At 37.0% G+C, this 23834-nt stretch overlaps 2 protein-coding genes across 2 annotated transcripts in view; both read left to right on the forward strand.

The window, feature by feature from the left end:
* The window catches only part of LOC306880500 (rho GTPase-activating protein 39-like), a 50689-nt gene extending 45012 nt beyond the window's left edge, over positions 1–5677 (forward strand). The window contains exons 9-10 of the mRNA XM_079434046.1: positions 3820–3989; positions 5104–5677. Of these exons, the coding sequence (XP_079290172.1) occupies positions 3820–3989; positions 5104–5298 (365 nt within the window). The 3' untranslated portion in view covers positions 5299–5677. The remainder of the gene's footprint in view (positions 1–3819; positions 3990–5103) is intronic.
* Positions 5678–12268: 6591 nt separating this feature from the next.
* LOC306880485 (GDP-L-fucose synthase-like) lies at positions 12269–23569 on the forward strand. Its single transcript, XM_079434023.1, has 10 exons — positions 12269–12759; positions 15775–15923; positions 17606–17720; positions 17805–17933; positions 18132–18205; positions 18912–19045; positions 19130–19261; positions 20861–20940; positions 21039–21138; positions 21227–23569. Exons 2-10 carry the CDS (start codon positions 15775–15777, stop codon positions 21280–21282), a joined length of 969 nt encoding a protein of 322 aa, XP_079290149.1. The 5' UTR covers positions 12269–12759; the 3' UTR covers positions 21283–23569.
* The last annotated feature ends 265 nt before the right edge of the window (positions 23570–23834 follow it).

The following is a 23834-nucleotide window of genomic DNA, read 5'->3' on the forward strand; positions in this document are numbered from 1 at the left end:
TTTTAATATTCACATAGATAATGCAGAAATCAAAACTACAAAATAAATTATAACTGTTTTAAACACTTTTGACCTGAGTCAGCATGTGCACGGACCCACACACAATCGTGGACACACCTTAGATTTACTCATCAGTAGAGGTCTAAACATCTCATCCATTGTAATTAAGGATGTAGCACTATCTGATCACTTCTGTATTTTCTTTGATATATTGATCTCGGTCACCACTGAATCTAGATCTGTCTCTATCAGAAAGAGATGCATTAACGACAACACTAGTGCGCTATTTATGGAGGCAATATCATTAACACCAAGCATTTCTGCAGACTCTGTTGATCTTCTCCTGGAGTCTTTTAACTCAAAAATTAAGAATGTTATTGATGATATTGCCTCGATAAAGGTCAGCAAGAAGACGGGGAAACAGAAATCAATTTGGAGAAAATCAACAGCAGTTCAGAGCATGAAAAGACAATGCAGAAAAGCTGAGCGGATGTGGCGGAAGACAAAACTCGAAATTCACTATAGCATCTATAAAGACAGCCTTCATGCTTTCAATGTGGAACTAGCCACAGCTAGACAGACTTTCTTTTCAAACCTTATAAACAGTAACTTAAACAACACCCGCACTCTTTTTGCGACTGTTGAGAGACTGACAAACCCCCCAGTCAGAGTCCCAGCGAAATGCTCTCCGACAGCAAATGCAATGAGTTTGCTTCCTTCTTTTCTGAGAAGATCAATAATATCAGAAAGGAGATTGGCACATCCTCAAGTTATGCAGAGGTCACACAGATTCGACCGCAATTTCAAAAAGAAGTGACTATGTGTGTTTTTAAAGAAATTGATAACAAAATTTTGGAAGAAATAGTACAGCACCTTAAATCTTCAACCTGCTATCTTGACACACTTCCCACATCCTTTTTCAAAAATGTGCTTAACTGTTTAGAAGCTGATCTCTTAGAAGTGGTGAACGCCTCACTTCTCTCTGGGACTTTTCCAAACTCCCTCAAAACTGCAGTTGTTAAGCCCCTTCTGAAAAAGCGCAATCTTGATAACACCATGTTGAGCAACTATAGACCCATATCAAATCTTCCTTTCATAGGTAAGATAATTGAAAAGGTAGTTTCTAATCAGCTGAACAACTACTTAAAGTCAAATGGATACCTGGACAATTTTCAATCTGGTTTCCGAGCACATCACAGCACAGAGACAGCACTCATTAAGATAATAAATGATATTCGCGTCAATTCTGATTCTGGCAAAATATCAGTGCTGGTACTACTAGATCTTAGTGCTGCGTTTGACACTGTAGATCATAACATACTTTTAGAGAGACTGGAAAACTGGGTCGGGCTTTCTGGGATGGCACTCAAATGGTTCAGATCATACTTAGAAGGGAGAGGTTATTATGTGAGTATAGGAGAGCATAAGTCTAAGTGGACGGCCATGACATGTGGAGTCCCACAAGGCTCAATTCTTGCACCGCTCTTGTTTAACCTGTATATGCTCCCACTAAGTCAGATAATGAGGAAGAACCAAATTGCCTATCACAGCTATGCTGATGATACCCAGATTTACCTAGCCTTATCTCCAAATGACTACAGCCCCATTGACTCCCTCTGCCAATGCATTGATGAAATTAACAGTTGGATGTGCCAGAACTTTCTTCAGTTAAACAAGGAGAAAGCTGGTCATTGCATTTGGAAACAAAGATGAAGTTCTCAAGGTGAATGCATACCTTGACTCTAGGGGTCAAACAACTAAAAATCAAGTCAGAAATCTTGGGGTGATTCTGGAGACAGACCTTAGTTTCAGTAGTCATGTCAAAGCAATAACTAAATCAGCATACTATCATCTCAAAAATATTGCAAGAATTAGATGTTTTGTTTCCAGTCAAGACTTGGAGAAACTTGTTCATGCCTTTATCACCAGCAGGGTGGATTACTGTAATGGTCTCCTCACCGGCCTTCCCAAGAAGACCATTAGACAACTGCAGCTCATCCAGAACGCTGCTGCCAGGATTCTGACTAGAACCAGAAAATCTGAGCATATCACACCAGTCCTCAGGTCCTTACACTGGCTTCCAGTTACATTTAGGATTGATTTTAAAGTACTTTTACTCGTTTATAAGTCACTCAATGGCCTAGGACCTAAATATATTGCTGATATGCTCACTGAATATAAACCAAACAGACCACTCAGATGATTAGGATCGAGTCAGTTAGAAATACCAAGGGTTCACACAAAACAAGGGGAGTCTGCTTTTAGCTATTATGCGGCCCGCAGTTGGAACCAGCTTCCAGAAGAGATCAGATGTGCTAAAACATTAGCCACATTTAAATCAAGACTCAAAACTCATCTGTTTAACTGTGCATTTGTTGAATGAGCACTGTGCTATATGTCCGAACTGACTGCAATACATTTTATGTATAATCATTTTCTTTAAATTTATTTTAAATAATTTTCTATATCATTTTAAAATTCTTTGTTTTTATTATTTTTATTTCCATGTTTTTATTGATTTTAAATGTCTTTCACTTTCTTTTATGTAAAGCACTTTGAATTACCACTGTGTATGAAATGTGCTATATAAATAAACTTGCCTTGCCTTGCCTTAAATGCATAAAAAAAGATGCCATATATATGAAGGACCTCTCCCATGTATGAACTAACTTAACATTAGTTATTTGTAATATTTCTGTTATCCAAAGTGTCAAAATATCATGTGGTGCGACAGAGAGAGCCCATAGTATACTATATGTCAAAATTTGAATAATGAGGGGTCATAAAATTCAGAATGGGGACATCCGGTCCCAGTTAAAGCCCACCTACTGCCAGACCCTCTAACACCGACGCAAAGATTTAAATGTTAAAAGAATTAAACAAAGTAATGTTTTAACCTTAGAACGAACGTTATTTTTAATAAATCTTTAGCATTTCTGAATTAATTAATGAAATCATTCAGCACTCATCCTAAAGCTTTCACTTTAAAATTAGGTTACGCAAGTTTTCTTCTAAACAATCACCTCTAAGCCGAAGGGAGAAGATTTTAAGTTTTATTTTAATTATTTATTTTAGTTTAGCTATTCGCACTTAATTGATTAATTCCTTTAATCGTTCTTTGTTTTTTATCGATCTTAACTGTTAGTGTGCTACATTAGTTAAAACTCACATATGCGCGCACAAACTGGGATGAAAGCGACTGTATACTGCGTAATAAAATATGTATTCCTCTTTGATTTTCATGCAGTAAGACTTGTTATCAGTTGAAACAGACGTACTTTTACAACATCACACAATATGCAAAATATCGCGGCTCACGCACCGCAATGAATATAGGCTTCCCTATCAGTTGCACGAGCAAATATCAGGATGAAAAGTGGTAAAATAAGGGAGGATTACTCTTTTATTTTCTCGCCGTGACACTTGCGGTGTGTTATCTATCAATTGAAACAGACGTGTGTAATTAAACGTCTAAAGTTTGCGATTGCAGCAGTCTTCTGGGGCTGCGAACTTTGCCTAAAGTTCACTGATCAAAGCATCTTTATTGCATCTATTTTATGACATACACCTGCGAGTGTGAACTTTGTCACTGGAATGGTTCACTGACTAGTCAAAGGATGTGTTCCCTATTGAACCTTTTTTATGACACATCTGGTGAAGTTAAAAGTTAGGTATAGTTTAGGAAGAAAATACTCAAACATAAACACAAACACCCCTACAGTTAATTATAACTATGCGTCATAGTGTCTCTACTAAATTGTACACCCTTGTGTCCTGTGACCTCTGACCTCAGCTGTCTCTCTCTCTCTGTCTGTCTAGCATCGCTGCTGAAGCTCTGGTACAGAGAGCTGGAGGAGCCGGTGATTCCTCATGAGTTTTATGAGCAGTGTGTCATGAACTACGACAGTCCTGCGGCTGCTGTCAACGTCGTCCTCAACCTCCCTCACATCAACAAACTGGTGCTCTGCTACCTCATCCGCTTCCTACAGGTCTGACTGACCGCCTGTCTGTCTGTCTGTCTGTCTGTCTGTCTGTCTGTCTGTCTATCTATCTATCTATCTATCTATCTATCTATCTATCTATCTGTCTGTCTGTCTGTCTGTCTGTCTGTCTGTCTGTCTGTCTATCTATCTATCTATCTATCTATCTATCTATCTGTCTGTCTGTCTGTCTGTCTGTCTGTCTGTCTGTCTAGTTATCTATCTATCTATCTATCTATCTATCTATCTATCTATCTATCTATCTATCTATCTATCTATCTATCTATCTATCTATCTATCTATCTATCTGTCTGTCTGTCTGTCTGTCTGTCTGTCTGTCTGTCTGTCTGTCTGTCTGTCTGTCTAGTTATCTATCTATCTATCTATCTATCTATCTATCTATCTATCTATCTATCTGTCTGTCTGTCTGTCTGTCTGTCTGTCTGTCTGTCTGTCTGTCTGTCTGTCTGTCTGTCTATCTATCTATCTATCTATCTATCTATCTATCTATCTATCTATCTGTCTGTCTGTCTGTCTGTCTGTCTGTCTGTCTGTCTGTCTGTCTGTCTAGTTATCTATCTATCTATCTATCTATCTATCTATCTATCTATCTATCTATCTATCTGTCTGTCTGTCTGTCTGTCTGTCTGTCTGTCTGTCTGTCTGTCTGTCTAGTTATCTATCTATCTATCTATCTATCTATCTGTCTGTCTGTCTAGTTATCTATCTGTCTGTCTGTCTGTCTGTCTGTCTGTCTGTCTGTCTGTCTGTCTGTCTGTCTGTCTATCTATCTATCTATCTATCTATCTATCTATCTATCTATCTGTCTGTCTGTCTGTCTGTCTGTCTGTCTGTCTGTCTGTCTGTCTGTCTAGTTATCTATCTATCTATCTATCTATCTATCTATCTATCTATCTATCTATCTATCTATCTATCTATCTATCTATCTATCTATCTATCTATCTGTCTGTCTGTCTGTCTGTCTGTCTGTCTGTCTGTCTGTCTGTCACTCTTTTCAGTCAGTTAGCAGTTGGTTTGTCAAGTCTGTCAAACTACACTTTCATCTGTTCATCTCAAAACGATACTAAGAGACATGAAGAGATCTGTCTGATTTCCATCACAGGTATTTGCTCAAGCCTCCAGCGTGTCCATGACAAAGATGGACGTCAGTAATCTGGCGATGGTGATGGCGCCAAACTGTCTGCGCTGCCAGTCGGACGACCCGCGCATCATCTTTGAAAACACGAGGAAAGAGATGAGCTTCATCCGCGTTCTGATCCAGCACCTCGACACCAGCTTTATGGACGGTGTGCTATAGCACAAACACACATGTTAGCATTCACACCTAACGCCCACACATGAATCACCCATGCAAACCTCCTCGACAAGCCTCTTCCTGTAACACGACACAATCGCGCTCGCCCTCCACAGCATTTAGGTCAAATCCACCATCCCCATGATTTCTGAATGTTTCTGAATAGATAAACCATCCGTCCTCACATGATAGTGACTGTCCTGCTTTGGTTTCTAGCGTGCATGTATGTGCCGAATGTGTCCGTTTCTGTTTTCTAGCTCGACTGACTTGTAGACCGGTCTGATCCGTCTGATTTTATATGATTAATTTATTTGTTATTTATTTGAATAAGGGTTTGTAAGTATTGTACTGCCTTTTGAAATAGAAAACATCTGTCCTCACTGATCACATGCATCGACCTGTGTGTGTGTGTGAGTGAGTGAGCGAGTAACTGTGTGTGTGTGTGTGTATGTGTGTGTGTGTGTGTGTGTGTGTGTGCATGTTTATGTGGTTTATGAGGACACAAATTTGTATAATGACATGGGTATGACAGAGGTATTACAATATGAATGTGGTTTATGAGGACACTGCCTATGTCCCCGTAATTCAAAAGGCTTAAAAAAAACATACTAAATGGTGTTTTTTTGAAAATCTAAAAATGCACAAAGTCTCCTGTGAGGGCTAAGTTTAGGTGTAGGGTTGGTGTAGGGCAATAGCACACACAGTTTGTTCAGTATAAAAACCATTACGCCTATGGAGAGTCCCCATAAACCACAAAAACCAACATGTGTGTGTGTGTGCGTGTGTGTGTGTGTGTGTGAGTGAGCGAGTAAGTGTGTGTGTATGAGTACACTGAGTACTGAAATGGTACAACACAAGTGCCCCTCATAGTGAACTACCTGCGGTAAAGGTGAAGTGTGTAAAAATTCACTTTCTGAACTCACACACAATGAACTTTAATAGCTAATCGTTGAGTCAGAAAGTGTTGAACATCCAGAGTATTACACGCTTCGCCTTCAAATTCTCACATATGCTCACACAAGCATCCAAATGGCCTCATTTACACACACACACACTGATTTGGTTTGGTGCTTGTAATGATCTGTATCACACTGCCAAACACACAATATTGATACTCGGTGCCCATTCCTGCCTCCAGGAGGCGTATCGGTGAGAAACAAGTGAGACAGAAGAGAGACAGACAATAATGGAGGGAGAGATAAACAGAGGAGAGAATCTCACGAAGAAGTGGCCAGGTTGTATTTCACCACAAAATCCCCCAGATATTATTTTGAATATTTTAATTGGATTTTTGAGGGCAAAACATAATGTTATGATATTAAATAAAAAAATTGAATGACATTAAAATGACCCTAGTGGTCCAAATATTATTTAGAATATTTTTAAGTGGAATTTAAGGGTTGAATGTAATGTCAGGATATTTAAAAGTAAATAAAATGGCCCTAAAATACTATAAATGGATGAAATATTATTTAGAATATTTTTAAATGGATTTTGAAAGTTGAACATATCGTCATGATATAAATAAAAATGGCCCTAAAATGACCATAAACGGCCGAAATATTGTTTTGAATATTTTTATTTGGATTCTGAGTTGAACATATTATGATTTAAAAAGACACTTAAAATGACAATTTTAACATATAAAGCCACAATATATATATATTTAATTCCATTTAAAAAAAGAATATAAAAATGGCCCTTAAAATGATTTTTTTAAGATAGATATATATAAAATGGCCCTTCTAAATACTTCTAATTGGATTTTGAGGTGAAATATGAGCTGGATGTGCTCTTGACAGACGAAGATGTTTGTATGTTTGGCTTCTCCTCATCTCTGCACACCTGATTTGTCATGGCCACATGTTCACGTCCTCATCTGTACAGAACAATGTGTAAAAAATACAAATAAAACTAAAATGAAAGAAAAGAAGATAATAAAATAGTTACTACTGTATTTGACTGCAGGAGCGTTTAGGTTTGGATCTCAAAACTCATCCATTAGCAAAAACTTAGATTAAAAAAATTAATAAAACAGCAGATATGATTTGAAATATGATTCTATGTCTGATGAAAAGGGAAGAAAATCCATGAGCAGAGCACTGTGACCTGCATCCAGCACACACACACACACACACACACACACGACAGACAGGATTATGGGAGATTGTGCTGTATGCAGAGATGTTTCTCGTCACAGCTCATGGTATTATTACTGTATTTATGGAGTCATGTTAATAAACCCCCTCTCCCTCCTTTTGTTCTGAGGTCAAAGGTTACTCTGGACATTACGGTCAAGCTGAACGTTGTTTATTAAACAGTTCAAAGGATTCTTTGACTACTGCGATCTACTGTGATCTTTTCACACACACATGTGCAAACCGACTCAATGGCTGATTATTTAAGCTCTTAGCTGATTATAATTTTTATGGAGTCTATATATTTTCTACCTAAATCACGGCTTTATGTCATCCTGAGATGGCGCCTTGAAATGGGCTAATGGTGTAATACTGTGTGCATAAATTCAAGGTATTTTGAGCTTTAGTTTTGGATTTTGATAGAGCAGTTCGTGGAGTATGAGTCTGAATCCAGCTCCTTATTTGACTGTCATTTACTGAAGCGCCTTTATATAATGAGACATGTTCTCTATGGGACAGTTATATATTGCCCTATCGAAATCCAAAATTTGAGCACTTTTTACTGTAGACCTCAAAATGCATTTTAAATATAGCTTTATTGCCAAGTGTGTTTACACAAACAAGGATTTTGTCTGACAGGAGCTTCCAGTGGAGAAAGTACAAACATAGTGTAGACATATAATTTAAGGTAATAAAATGAATTATAACACTAATAATAAAGAACATAGACAGAATTATGAATGTACAAAAGTTTTGAGAAGTTATGTACAGTCCTGAGATGTGATGTATTGTTCAGGTGGAATATTACCTGAGGGAAAACGTTGTTATGCGACGCCGTGACGATTCATCTGTGTCAGAATGCAAGAACAGAAACAATGTAAATGTTTAAAAATGCTTTTAATGATAAATGTTTATAATTTTGTTCAGTGTAGTTCATCTCTTGGCTGATTTGGATCACTTTTTAGCAAATGACTGCTGATAAATACAAAAAATATATACAGTACCCTCCAAAAGTATTGGAACAGTAAAGACAAAATTGCTCTGTTGGCTGTGGAGTCAAGACATTTACAAATATGATTAAAAGATGAATATGAGACACAACTACAGAATGTCACATTTTATTATTAGCCGTTTCAACACATACATGTTTTACCAAATAAAAAGAACAGCACTTTTATAGTTTCATCCCTCTATCTGATGTGAGCATAAGTATTGGAGCAGTTGCCTCTCAGGTCTTTCTAAGTGATCAGCTGTGTCCTGTTGCATTAATTCTTCAGATATTAAAAGCAGGGAATGTGTCGTATCAGTTATATACATTACTTCTGTATTCTGAATCTTGTATTCAATGATGACACACAAACCAGGATGAAGACGAGGGAACTGACTTTGAGAGAAAAGCAAGCTATTTGGATGCTAAAAGAAAAGAGGAAGTCAGTTAGAGCTCTAGCAAAAACAAAGGCCATGGAGAAATCAAGAGTTTGGAAACCACCAGCGACACCAGCAACCAACAACGACCTGATCGGCTGAGAAAACAACAGTAGTTGATGACAGACAAATCATAAAAGCTGTGAAAATAAACCCTAAAAGACGTGTCTGTAAAATCACCAACAACTTCCAGAAAGCTGGGGTGATGCTCTGACAATCTACTGTCCTCAGGAGACTTTGACACAGAATTACAGATGCTACACAGCAAGATGCAAACCTCTGACCAGCACCAAAAATAGAAAGACAAGAGTAGAGTTTGTAAAAAAGCACAAAGGTGAGCCAGAAGAGTTTTGGAACTGTGTTTATGGACCGATGAGACAAAGATGAACCTTTATCTAAGTGATGGGAAAGCAAAAATGTGGAGAAAAAAAGGGAACTGCAATGATCCCAAGCATACAGCCTCATCTGTAAAGCATGGTGGAGGTGGTGTCATGGCATGGGCATGCATGGCTGTCTCTGGAACAGGCCCTCTCAACTTTACTGATGACTTAATGTATGATGACAGCAGCAGAATTAATTTGGAAGGGTACAAAACCATCTTGCCTACCAATATTCAAGAAAATGCCACCAGATTCATTGGGAAGTGCTTCATATTGCATCAGGACAGTGACCCAAAACACCCTGCCAGTTCAGTCAAGGAGTTTATAAGAGCAAAGAAATGGAAAGTGTTATATTGCCCAAGTCAATCTCCAGATTTAAATCTGATTGAACATGAATTTCAGCAGCTGAAGAGGAGAGTAAAGGCAGAAACTCCCCAAAACAAGCAACAATTGGGATTGACTGCATTAAAGGCTGGGAAAAGTATTTCAAAGGATGAGAGCAAGAGTCTGGTGATGTCTATGGGTCACAGACTCACTGCTGTGATTGTGTGCAAGGGATCTGCAACTAAATAATAGCTTTTAATCTTTTATATCTGCCTTATGTTCAACTGTCCCAATACTTATGCTCTCATCAATGAGTGGGATGAACTCTAAAAGTGCTGTTCTTTTTATTTGGTAAAACATCTGTGTGTTGAAACGGCTAATAATAAAATGTGACATTCTGTAGTTTTGTCTCATATTCATCTTTTAATCATATTTGCAAATGTCTTGACTCCACAGCCAACAGAGCAATTGTGTCTTTACTGTTCCAATACTTACTGAGGGCACTGTATATGAATTTTAGTGCTGGGCAACAATTAATCGCATCCAAAATAAAAGTTTTTATTATTACATATTTATTATTTATACAGTGGGGGAAAACATTATTTGATCCCCTGCTGATTTTGTACGTTTGCCCACTGACAAAGAAATGATCAGTCTATAATTTTAATGGTAGGTTTATTTGAACAGAGAGAGAGAATAACAAACAAACAAAACAAAAAAATCCAGAAAAACGCATTTCAAAAAAGTTATAAATTGATTTGCATTTGATCCCCTATCAATCAGCATGATTTCTGGCTCCCAGTTGTCTTTTATACAGGTAAGGATCTAAGATTAGGAGCACTCTCTTAAAGGGACTGGGGCTCCATGCAAGATCTCACCTCGTGGCGTATCAATGATCATGAGAACGGTGAGGAATCAGCCCAGAACTGCACGGGAGGATCTTGCCAATGATCTCAAGGCAGCTGGGACCATAGTCACCAAGAAAACAATTGGTAATGCACTACGCTGTGAAAGACTGAAATCCTGACCTGCAGCGCCCGCAAGGTCCTCCTGCTCAAGAAAGCACATGCACAGCCCGTCTGAAGCTTGCCAATGATTCAGAAGAGAACTGAGTGAAAGTGTTGTCGTCAGATGAGAAATGAGAAATCCAGATCTTTGGCATCAACTCAACTCGCCGTGTTTGGAGGAGGAATGCTGCCTATGACCCCAAGAACACCATCCCCACCGTCAAACATGGAGGTGGAAACATTATGCTTTGGGGGTGTTTTTCTGCTAAGGGGACAGGACAACTGCACCACATCAAAGGGACAATGGATGGGGCCATGTACCGTCAGGGCATTGAAAATGAGTCGTGGATGTGTCTTCCAGCATGACAATGACCCACAACACACGGCCAAGGCAACAAAGGAGTGGCTCAAGAAGAAGCACATTAAGGTCCTGGAGTGGCCTGTCAGTCTCCAGACCTTAATCCCATAGAAGATCTGTGGAGGGAGCTAAAGGTTTGAGTTGCCAAATGTCAGCCTCGAAACCTTAATGACTTGGAGAGGATCTGCAAAGAGGAGTGGGACAAAATCCCTCCTGAGATGTGTGCAGACCTGGTGGCCAACTACAAGAAACATCTGACCTCTGTGATTGCCAACAAGGGTTTTGCCAGCAAGTACGAAGTCATGTTTTGCAAAGGGGTCAAATACTTATTTGACTCATTAAAATGCAAATCAATTTCTAACTTTTTTAAATGCGTTTTTTTGTTGTTGTTGTTATTCTCTCTCTCTGTTCAAATAAACCTACCATTAAAATTATAGACTGATCATTTATTTGTCAGTGGACAAACCAACAAAATCAGCAGGGGATCAAATACCCCCCCCCCCCCCCCCCCCCCACACTGTATATAAAAACACACATAGTATATATTTAGAAAATATATATTTATATTATATATAAATATATTTAATATATAAACATAACATATTTTTCTTAAATATATATATGCATGTGTGTGTATTTATATATGCACATCATAAATATACACATATATTATGTACACAAAAACTTTTGGATGTGATTAATCATAGCACAGTACTAATAAATTTGGATAATTTGATAATTATTATAGTATGAATTATAAGTATGAATACTATATTGCATATGAATGTTCAGTATCATAAAACAAAATGTGTACAATATTAACAAAATGTTTGCTGGGGATTTTAAATGAGCGTTTTTTTAGATTTATTATTATAATGATGAATGATTATAAAGTTAATGTAGAATTTGCTTAAAATAAATTAGTGTAGACTAAGATAAAGGTTAACAATGAAATGAAAGTGAAAGTAATCCGTTTTCATAAATTTTCTGCTTTCTAATTAATATCAATCAAACAAACTACAGTTGGGTTGTTTTGATTATTTAAATAATAATAACTTTAAAAATACAGCTAACTAACAAAATAAAAAACGTGATTTTTGATGTTTTTGCAAATAAACTCTTCATAGCCTATATATAATTTAAATAAAATCATGTTTAAATATATATATTTTGTGTAAATACAAACAGTACAAAGCAGTAACTAAAGCACGATCAATTACAGTAATGAACAATTAAGAAATGGGAAGAAATGATAAGCTACATGAGTTTTATGATGACTGCCGCTCGTAAAACTTGAAGAGTTTCAATGACGCCAGAGCTGTAATCTGATTGGTTTATGTTGCACACGTGATCGCCGGTCACCGTTACAATGTCTCCAGTGGTGGAGCCGCGGCGGATGTGATCTCTATCATCACTTCACTTGCATTACTGCGAATGGGATTAACTGCAATGTGTAAAATCCGATCACGAACCGCTTAATTCATCGCATCTCAGCAGCTGCATTTATAAACTCCGGTTTCCATAGAAACAGCCAGTCTCCTGAGAATTGCACTAAACGGTGCGCATGCGCACTGACCGGACCAACCGGAAACTTACGCTTATACCGCTATTTGAGCTTAGGAAACAACATATGACACCGCGTATGTCGGACTGTATTCGTGCTCATAAATATGTCATTTAAATGAGCTTCGCAAACAGTTGTTGGCATTTAGGTGTTCCCCCATTCAAGTAGACCGGAGTTGATTTCGCACGAGCAAAAAAACTGCCCGGAAGCGAAGATTGAACCGAGCTTCCAAGAAACGGACTTTAACTACAGTGACGCCAGACAGCAGGTAAATCTCTGATTTGATCAACTGTGTACAGAGTTCATACACGCTACTTAATAATGCATTGATCACTTCAAGGACAGCTGATTACAATCTGAGCTCTAAAAGAGTTCATTCATTGAGTATTACATCAATTCGGGGTTTTTTTCATGCTTTATGGCGTGATTGATGAAAATGACAGATGATTCTAATGCATGTCGATGTATGTAAATCCAGCATCTGTTTGTATATGTGTGTGTGTTTTGTGGTCATGCTCCATTGCATAAACTGATGTGTTGTCATATTGAAATAAAGGGTGTGTTTGTTTAACTTGATCTACTGTATGCGGTGCATTGTGAGCTGTAGGGAGGAACTGAAATCATATATTCCCCTAGACAAATGCTGCTGTGCAACATCAATGGAAATCTGACTTATCAGATGACAATACCATGACACCGTTTTAAAAAGGGAGAACAGTAACAAAGATGTGCCATTAAACATAATAACATGTTTTTTAGGACACTACATGTGTGAGTACAGTAAGAGTATAGAGATGGATGAATGGTTAAATACAGTGGTGGCCAAAATTATTAGAACACTAAAAAAATATTTTAAATCAGTTATTTCTATCTTTTGCTGTAGTGTGCCAGTAGGAAATATCAGTAAACATTAATTTTGCCATTAATTGTAATATCCGGTGAGATTTTTGTGCTCCACACAGAGATCAGGGGCCTGGCTCTTCATACGTCACTAACACAGTTAGCAGGATTTAATTGTTGCTGATTTCACTTGATCTTGGATCATTTGGTTCTTCGAAGCTCATCCCGGAGTTGCTGTCATAGCAACAGGTCCATAAGCTTAAAGGGGTCATCAGATGAAGTTTAGGGTCTTAATGAAAAGTCTATAACATACTTTGATTAAATTTCCTAATGGTAGTGTAAAAAACACCTTTTTTAACCTGTCAAAATCAGCTGTTTTCAGCACGCTGTTATAGTCAATGTTGCTTTAAATGCTAATGAGCTCTGCTGACTCCGCCCCTCTCTTCCGTGGAGTGACGAGCAGACTATAGATATGTGTAGATTCCCTATTTGATCGCTCCAGATACATTGATGCGGCAGCCATCTCGCATTCACCATAATAATAAATGAATATTCAAAGATATACAAGCATATAACTTTCTGTTGTAGACGCACACAGTCAGCGCGCTCAAAGATTCGTAGAAATGTCCAAAAATGGCGGATGGCTTATGTATCGTGGCCCATTGAAACAGTCAATAATGAGGCATCTAGGTGTATATATCTATGGAGCATACTAAACGTAAGCTGCGAAACTGGCTAACTAGCACATTATTAGGAAAGGCGATTTGCAAAGATTCATAAAAAACCGTTCTTCTGTAGATAATCACGAATGATTTGCACAAACATAGACGCATTTAGGCAGATCGGGATCGGCGCATTCCCTTCAAAATGTTAATCCTCTGCATCTTCAGCGGCTCAGATATCGGGAGTAAATGACGACTGCTATGTTCATTATTACATAGAATAACTAAACACTTCAATCGCTTAATCGGAGACATCTTATCTTCCCCTGCACCGGAGGCAGACAGCTCTCAGCTCACTCAGGGCAGGTCTAAGGTAAGACGGTCTTGTCAATCAACTCTCGTGGGAGGGGTCTGTACAGAACTACATCATTCTGACAGGAATCTCAGAACAGCCTGATTTGAGAGATTTAAAAAAAAACACTGGGTGGATTTTTATCATTATAGGATGGATGTGTACACACACTTCCATCACACATTTATGTTCAAACAACTTGAAAGGTGAATTTTTCATCCGATGACCCCTTTAAACCTGCTCGGGAGCAGGCTTATTTCATGTAAACAGGATTAGATTGCATCTTTTTAAGCAGAATTGATTTATCTGCCCCAGCCACCGCTACTTTATTACAAGACTGCCCTACTGGTCCAGGGACAATCATTAAAAATAATAATAATTAAAATATTTATTTGAAAATAATATAATAATGTTGTGTAGTTTATAATACTATATAGACACAGCCAGTTTACTCATTGAAAGATTTATTAGTGATGAAATAATTGCTTTATAATTGTATTGGACTCTTACATGTGCACTTAATCTGAGTCGTGCATTAATTTGAGTGGTGACAGATATTATGGGAGGGGCTTGATGACGCAGGAGATGCAGATAACTTGATCTCTAAGAAACTTTAATGCTGTCACGTAACAAATCTGTTTCAAATATACAATTAAATGAATTTTTAATTACAACATTGAAATAAAAATGTAAAACCTGTAAAAAATACTAGAAATCGGGAAATAAATAATTGGCAATCATGTAAAAAACTGCACATTTAATTGATCTATTATAACATTAATGTACTTTTGTTCGCTTGGCCGTTTCCTTGTAAAAGAAATTTGTCAATTTTTTCGTCAGGTGTCTTTTTAATGATATGATGTCATTACATTGCTGTCTTGCCACCAGCCAATCACTGCATTGCTGATCGTGGTTTCGAGTATCGATACATCTGCCCTTTTCGTGGAATCTTAGACAACTTAATCCAGATATTTTAATCATATACGCAAATTAGCCAGAGATCAGTTATCAGGACAGCATTTTTGACAGCATCCTCATTTTACAGCATTTTTACACAAGTGCCTAAAACTTTTAACAGCACTGTAGCTTTGCAGGAGGTTTCTTGAAGCGTCTTGGAGACAGTTCTTCTGGATTTAGTCTGTCTCAGTTTGTTCATGTCATTCCAGACAGACTGATGATGATCAGATCAGATCTCAAAAATCTCACTGGATTATTACAATTAATGGCAAAATGAATGTTTGGAAATGTAAACTGATATTTCCTACAGACACACTCCAGCAAAACATACAAGCAACTGACTTAAAACCAGTTTTAGCTGCTGAAAATACTAGTGTTTAATCATATTAGCCACCAGTGTAGATAGATTCACATATGCACATGTGTTAACCCCTGAAATGCTCATCAGGCATGTTCTCTCTCTCTCTGTCAGATGGACGGGTCGGTCGGGCCGATGCGTGTGTTGGTGACGGGCGGCAGTGGGCTGGTGGGGCGAGCGATAGAGCGGGTGGTGAAAGAGGAGAGCGAAGGGAGAGAAGGAGAAACATGGATATTCCTGTCATCCAAAGATGCCAATCTTATGTAAGAGCTGCTGGTCAAACACTCATCAGACGTCACACAGTTATACAACACAATCATTAAACTATTATCACATATTATAAAGCATGTTTACATTTTACAAGTGCATGTTATGTAAGTTATAACAATAATGACCTGTTGACATCAAGAACGATAACTGTATCTTTACACCAACTTCCTGTATATCTCTAAACTGCCCCAATAGTATAAAACGGTCCTGATTATTATAAAGTATTAATATAAAGCATATTTTGTTATCTGTTGGAAGCGCGCTTTGATCAACAGCTTCACCATCTTTCTCACTCTTATTGGGGATCTGATACTGTCGATGCGTCAAAATCAATTTTTTTTTTAAATCTTTAGATCCACCATTAAATGCCACTAGCATTTGATTACGAACTTGGTGCTGGTGACCCTATAGAGTTTTTACAAAAAAAAAAAGAAGAAAATTGACATACCTTTACAATTTAGCTTTTTTTTTCTTGACATATTGTTAATAATATTATTACTAAGAAGATGGAAGTCTGGCTGGTATCCCGGGTCACTAAAGACCCAAGATATGCATTTAAGGGTTAAAGCAGGATCGATTCCGATCGGCTGTCAATGATTTTATCATCTTGAACAAAAAAAATTCATTCTCAATGTGATTGCACCAATATCATTGTCATGTGTCATTCAAATAGAACTATAAACTTCTAGTTATCCTCCTTGGTATGAATAGGCCGTAACAGTTCAAGCAGGAAATATTACATAAATAATCAATTGCATAGGCTTTTCTGTATGAAATATAAATACACTGATTCTTATTAAAGCTATTCAGTCAAGAGCAGTGATTTTATCCTTTTCTTTAGTTGTTTGATTAAGTAAGTTGCAAAAAATAACCCCTTTCAGTTCCCTCGCGCTGACTGTTTGTGCACGCTAGCTTTTAAAATCGACCACATCCCATTTCTTTATTTATTTTTTAAAATAAATCCCTTTAATACGGAAGCGTATTGCATTCACTTGAGGAAAAAAATCTACTCTGTTTTTCTGAATTAACGAGTTAATTATCTCAGAATTACTAGATAATTAAGTCATTCATTCAGAAAAACAGAGCAAAAACTTTTTTTCATGAAAAATTCTCGTAATTCTGAGATAATTAACTCGTTAATTCAGAAAAACAGAGCAAAAACTTTTTTTTCATTAAAAATTCTCGTAATTCTGAGATAATTAACTCGTTAATTCAGAAAAACAGAGCAAAAACTTTTTTTAATGAAAAATGATCTCGTAATTCTGAGATAATTAACTCGTTAATTCAGAAAAACGGAGCAAAAACTTTTTTTTAATGAAAAATTATCTCGTAATTCTGAGATAATTAACTCGTTAATTCAGAAAAACAGAGTAGATTTTTTTTCCTCAAGTGAATGCAATACGCTTCCGTACTTTAACGAGCCAAAATGTCCTGCCTTATTTTTCTCTGTTTCTTCACATCATACAGTCAGGAGCACGCCTGTGTTTATTTTCATATTGCTGTATTGACGAAATAGAAAAGTCCGTTATTTTATACAATCGCACCAAAATATGACCATACTGTCGTATAATATAGCCAAAGTTTGGAGAAACTTGACTGAATTTATTTTTCTTAGGATACCAGAAATCTTTTATCTTATTGCCCATGGTAAATATATTAAGATGTGCTGCTTTAGGAGCGCTGAAGAGACGAGATCAGTCTTCCAGAAACATCGTCCAACACACGTCATTCATTTGGCCGCCATGGTGGGAGGACTCTTCAGAAACATGAGACAGAACCTGGACTTCTGGGTAATTATTAGCATTAAAAAATATAAAATTATTAGTGTTGAATAATTCAATTGTATATTAACCATATTTGTTTGTTATTTTCAGAGGAATAATGTGTTTATTAATGACAACGTGCTGCAGGCAGCTCATGAGTTCGGCGTGGTGAAGGTTGTTTCTTGCCTTTCCACATGCATCTTTCCAGATAAAACCGCCTACCCTATTGATGAGACCATGGTAAATTCTCACACACACACACACTTTAATAGGCAGATATTGGGATGGTTTGTGTGTCGCATTCTTTAAAGGGCAATGATCATGTACGATTCATTCTCTTGTGAAAAGATACTGTAACATTCAAAACACATTAGAAACCAGTATATCAAGTTTATTTGAACTAGATATGAGTCGTGTTTTTCTCTCACTCTGTTTTAGATCCACAGCGGTCCGCCTCATGAGTCTAATTTCGGCTATGCTTACGCCAAACGCATGATTGACGTCCAGAACAGGTCAGTGTCAAAGTTCATTGGTCATGAGCTTTCTTTGGGTGTATCCCATTAAAGCTGTCAGGAATATTGGACTTCCTGTGTGTGTTTGTTTCCCCACGTGTGAGTGATCATTTGTTTCACCTGCTTCCTGCTGATTATCCGCTCGTTTAGTTAAGTATTTTGTAACGATCGGCCTTATCACATGGATTTAAAATGGGGTCAGATTAATGATGCTCATAAAATGCAGTTTCATATTTTTATGTTTCCCAAGGTTAGTTTATAAAGGTTGCAAAGAGAAAACAATAATTCATATTTTAAAATTGGGCGTTATTTGTAGTAAGTTAGTACGTTCTAAAACTTGCAGTATGATGATATTGTCAATATTGATGATAATATCAAGGACATTTTTATTTTCAATTTCATGAGCCCTATAAATTCTCATGGCTGTGATACAGAAAAAATACTGAAATAACTGCTATATTTAAATCATCATAAACCACATGCAGCACATCAAACACCACGATAAATAATATTTAGCCATTTAAATAATGTTTCATTTTTATATGTAATTAGTTATTATTTTACTATCATAATGAGAATTTTTGATGATTTGTGTGTAATTGTCATGAAAATAATATATTTATTATTATTCGATTCTGGGGGAAATGTTTGTTTAGATCTTTCATAAGTTTAAAAACCAGTCTCTGTGTGTGTGTTTGTCCGTTAGGGCGTTATTTCAGCAGTACGGTCGGCGATACACAGCCGTCATCCCCACAAATGTGTTTGGACCCCATGACAACTTTAACATTGAGGACGGTCACGTCCTGCCAGGGTTGATCCACAAGACGTACCTGGCGAAGAGTGAGACACGTTTAACATTCTGGGGGATCTAAAGCCTCATTTAAGTTCTGTTCACGGGGTAAATGATGGGTGTTTGTGTTGTAGAGGAAGGTAAACCTCTGCAGGTCTGGGGTTCAGGTCGCGCTCTGCGGCAGTTCATCTATTCTCTGGATCTGGCTCGTCTGTTTCTGTGGGTTTTGAGGGAGTACGACGAGGTGGAGCCCATCATTCTGTCAGGTACTCCAGCTGTGTTTGACACCGTGTTCCCACAGGTCCTTAAATATTGCGTTTGATTTAAGGTCATAGAAAGATCTGAAATGACGTAGCTAACTCTTAAATATCATTTTTATAGGTCTTAAATTTGAGTACAGAAAACAGGAATCGTTATGGCCTAATGTTAATATGAAAGCTTGTTTCTGCCAAGAACTTTTTATCTCACTATTCTGACATTGTCCTGGTTTTTTTTTTTTTTCTAAGAATTGCTAGATATAAATTTCTCAAAAGTCTTGAAGAAAAGAATTGAGATAATTCCGATGAAAAAGATTACCGTAAATTTAGTTAAAAAGTCGCAACTACCTTTATATTTTATTTCATGAGAAAAAACAATTGCAAGATGTTTAAGTCAAAATTGTGAGAGATGTAAACTCAGAGAAATTGTATTATTATTAGTATTATTCGCTTTACTTTACAAAAGAGTGTTGTTTAGATGGTTTGAATGCTTCGTCGGTATGCTTGAGTTATTTTGATGTGCTAAAAGACCAACTGTGTGTGTGTGTGTGTGTGTGTGTAGTGAGACAAGATGTGCTCACTTCTAAGAAAATGAGTTGCATTAAATACTTAGAAATTCATCGAGGAGACATAGTTAGATTCCTGAAATGGACACATACAGTATGTTGAATATGTATTATGATTGGATGAGATGGAAGTATCCTGGTTTTATTAGGCTATAAATACAGAGTTAAAGTGTTCTCTTATTTGTCACACCCTGCAGCCGACTTGAATGACTGAAGACATTTTCTAGCGAGAAAATAAATCTTCAAAAGCCTTTCGTCTCATATCTTCACTGAAATAGAAAACATAAACTCAGAATTCTGAGGGAAAAAAATAGTTGCAAGATGTAAACTTAGAATTCTAAGAAAAAAGTCGAATTATTTTAATTTATTTTATTCAGTCATGGAACCGATTATTGGTAGATATTTATTATTATTGGTAGATTATTACATTTCAAAAGGCAATGATTTAACTGAACAAATGTCAGCACGTTCAAAGGGAATATCAGGCATTTATGCCAAGCGATTGCTTCTGATTTACTGTTGTTGAATAATGACTGTTTAATTGATGCTGTTTCTATTGTAATATGTTGTAGATGATGGTAAGAGTGCTTGTTTTAGTTCCTTCATCTTTTAAATGAATAGCTGGATGTAGAAAGCATATACATTTCAAAATAAAAGTCCTGGTGTATTCCAGTCTTTTTTAATAATTAAAAGTCCTGCATTATGCATACAATCTTTTTTCTGGAAACTATTAATATTTAGCCTAGGTTAGACAATTAATCGTATCTAGCATTTAAACTTGTGTAAGAGAAGACAAAGAACATTTAATAAATTTGACACATCATATAGATTTTACTAGTATTGGAAGAGTAATGTTTATCGAATTTCTTTAAACACATTATTGTCATATCAGTAGAATTTATTTTGTATATTGATATAAACCAATTTCAATACATATGCATAATATATTGAATAAAATGTGTTTAAATGTGCTGTTACTTAAATGTGTGCTCCTGAGAATCCGAGATGCCTCATTTGTTTCTCTTTGTTTGTTTCTCTCTAGTGGGAGAGGAGGATGAATTATCCATCAAGTTTGCTGCAGACGCTGTGGTTGAAGCGTTGGGCTTTGAAGGTGATGTGATCGTATCCTTTCACACATAAACAAACAAAAAATAAGCATCATAAAAGGAGTTATAACATAACTCTCTTAACAGATGAACCTTAACTAAGCTCTCTCTCAGTATGACTCTAGTAAATCAGACGGACAGATCAAGAAAACCGCCAGTAATGCCAAACTACGCAAATACCTGCCAGACTTCAAGTTCACGCCGTTCAGAGCTGGTGATCATTCTCACACATGCAATTACTAAATGCTTTTCCAATAGTAGTAAAAAAATTATCTTTATAGAAGCTTTGCTTTTTTTTCCAGCCATCAAGGAGACGTGTGATTGGTTTGTGGCCAATTATGACTCCGCCCGTAAATGAAGATCTTCACATCTGATTGGCTGTGGGGAATTTGAACACTGTTCAATGCTGGAAACCAAACAATAACTGTTCAAACAACACTTAATCATTTTTACGAAGACAAACTCATGGAACACTGCCGTCTAACCCCTATTTTTATGCTTATTTAAAGATTTTCTTATATTATGTTCATTTTCCAGGGATGCAGTTACTAAAACTGCACAATGCTGGGTTTTCAAATGCATTTATTAGTCAAGTCAAGTCAATATTATTTGTGTAGCGCTTTTAACAATGCAAATTGTGTCGAAGCAGCTTTACATCGGCTTGATATAAACTGGGTGGCTTTATATCAGCTTTACAGTATTTAGACGGGAAATAGTTTGTCGAAATATTCTCCTCTGGTCAGACAAAATCAACAGTTTATATCTAGGCTAAAGCAGAATCAGATTGTGCAGAGGACTCATCTGGTTCCTGTGGTCTTGTCCCGATGGCCGTCTTAGAGACAGGGTCTTCACTGGGGATCAGTCTCTGGGGCTCATCTAGGTGTCCTGGCTGTAGAGGTCATCTCTAGGTGCTGATCCACCATCTGATCTGGATACAGTCTGGATCTGGTGACCTCGGAATTAGAAAGAAACAGACTAATATTAGCGTAGATGCCATTCTTCTAACGATGTAACAAGTACATCAGGTGTTTTGGGAAGTGTTCCTGGTTCTGGTTGACCTAATTAATGCAGCCTAACAATCCTTTAACAGATTTGAATTATAGATATGATAGTGTATTATGTGTAAGCCAGGATAAAGAGATGGGTCTTTAATCTAGATTTAAACTGACAGAGTGTGTCTGCTTCCCGAACAGTGTTAGGTAGATTGTTCCAGAGTTTTGAGATCACAGCGGACGTGAAGGACTATAATGTGATAAGAGCTCACTCAAATACTGAGGAGCTAAGACATTCAGGGCTTTATAGGTAATTAGCAAGATCTTAAAATGTATACGATGTTTAATAGGGAGCCAGTGCAGTGTTGACAGAACCGGACTAATGTGGTCATACTTCCTGGTTCTAGTAAGGACTCTAGCTGCTGCATTTAGAACCCGCTGGAGTTTGTTTATTAAACGTGCAGAACAACCACCCAATAAAGCATTACAATAATCTAGCCTCGAGGTCATGAATGCATGAATTAATGCTTCTGCATTTGACATTGCAGGTCGTAATTTAGGTATATTTTTAAGATGGAAAAATGCAGTTTTACAAATGTAAGAAACATGTTTTTCTAAGGAAAGATTGCTATCAAAAAGTACGCCTAGGTTCCTAACTGATGACGAAGAATTTACAGAGCAGCCATCAAGTATTAGACCGTGATCTAGGTTATTACATGCATAACAGTTTATGCAAAATGAATGCATAAACCGCTTCAGACAGCTAGAGGCTATGTGCGGGACACCCTTAGTATCTCAAACAAGATTTAGGATTAACACTAGCTAAACGAAAGTAAAAATCCACTTTGGTGAATATTTGAAAATGTGTAACATTTTATTTTATGGTTGTTTTATGGTTAATGCATGGTTGTGAGAAAGTAGTGCAGTTATCAAATCACAAAAGCTGCAGTTTAAATATATAAATATATGTAGCCTGACGTGATACATGTTTCTAGCGAGAGTATATAAATTTGTTGTCAGCAAAACACTGCTTCGTGAGGCTTGAATCCCATTCACCTGGTTTCAGCAAACGAGTAATTTCATTACATTACAAAATTCGCTACTAGATTGTGATCTTGTGAACCAATGAAGAAGTTTCTAATAGTTGACTTTGGGTCGGTTTTATGATGTAGGTTCATTTCTAATTAATTTAATCAATTGTAATACTTGTGAGTGTATAATGCAATAAAGGAGAGAATGATACTTTAAGGTAGGGTAGGTGATTTCAGAAAGGCTAGCTTTGAAAGCATAATATCCCACCCTCCCTGCATAATCACTCTCCAAAGCCATGCCTTTAAGAGGATAACAAGTGACATAATGAGACGGCGTTGGTGGAGGGTTGAATACAACGCTGTCGGATTATTTCATTTTTCATTCACCGGTGAGAAGACATTACAGTATGAAGCGCATATGTGTTGAATATTACAATAATAATGCCTTGCATTCTCGCTCATTCTGCAATAGCGTAGTGTAACACACTGAAGACGCATTATGCATAACAAAAAGGTTTTTGAACCAAATCACCTACCCTGCCTTTAAATTGTTTCTAATTGACCAAGCGTTGCCTAATAACACACAAATCAATAAAACTGATTTTACAGAACCTTCACATTTAACAGTATTTAATTATTTGTTCATAGCACACATTAATGAAAATATTTGCAGATAGTTTGTAAAAGGTGTGAAATGCATGTTTGGCCTGGGGTTTTGGTTGCACTTACACCGTTTGACCAGCAGATGCCGCCAGATCCTATAGCGTTTCGAGCGCTTAGTCTTGGAGAGAGAAGTGAAACTAGGATGCTTTTTCCGTAGTGGATCACGTGCTTTGTGATACATTGGATGGTATTTAAATTCTATTGCGTTTATATGAAAAATAAGT

This window comes from Barbus barbus (assembly GCF_936440315.1).
Source record: "Barbus barbus genome assembly, chromosome: 14".
NCBI lineage: Eukaryota > Metazoa > Chordata > Actinopteri > Cypriniformes > Cyprinidae > Barbus > Barbus barbus.

Coding starts and splice junctions, on each gene's coding strand:
- LOC306880485 (XM_079434023.1), top strand. CDS start 15,775: ATGGACGGGTCGGTCGGGCCGATGCGTGTGTTGGTGACGGGCGGCAGT. Junction 19,262..20,860: donor GGAGCCCATCATTCTGTCAG/GTACTCCAGCTG, acceptor GTTTCTCTCTAG/TGGGAGAGGAGGATGAATTA. Junction 21,139..21,226: donor GTTCACGCCGTTCAGAGCTG/GTGATCATTCTC, acceptor TTTTTTTTCCAG/CCATCAAGGAGACGTGTGAT.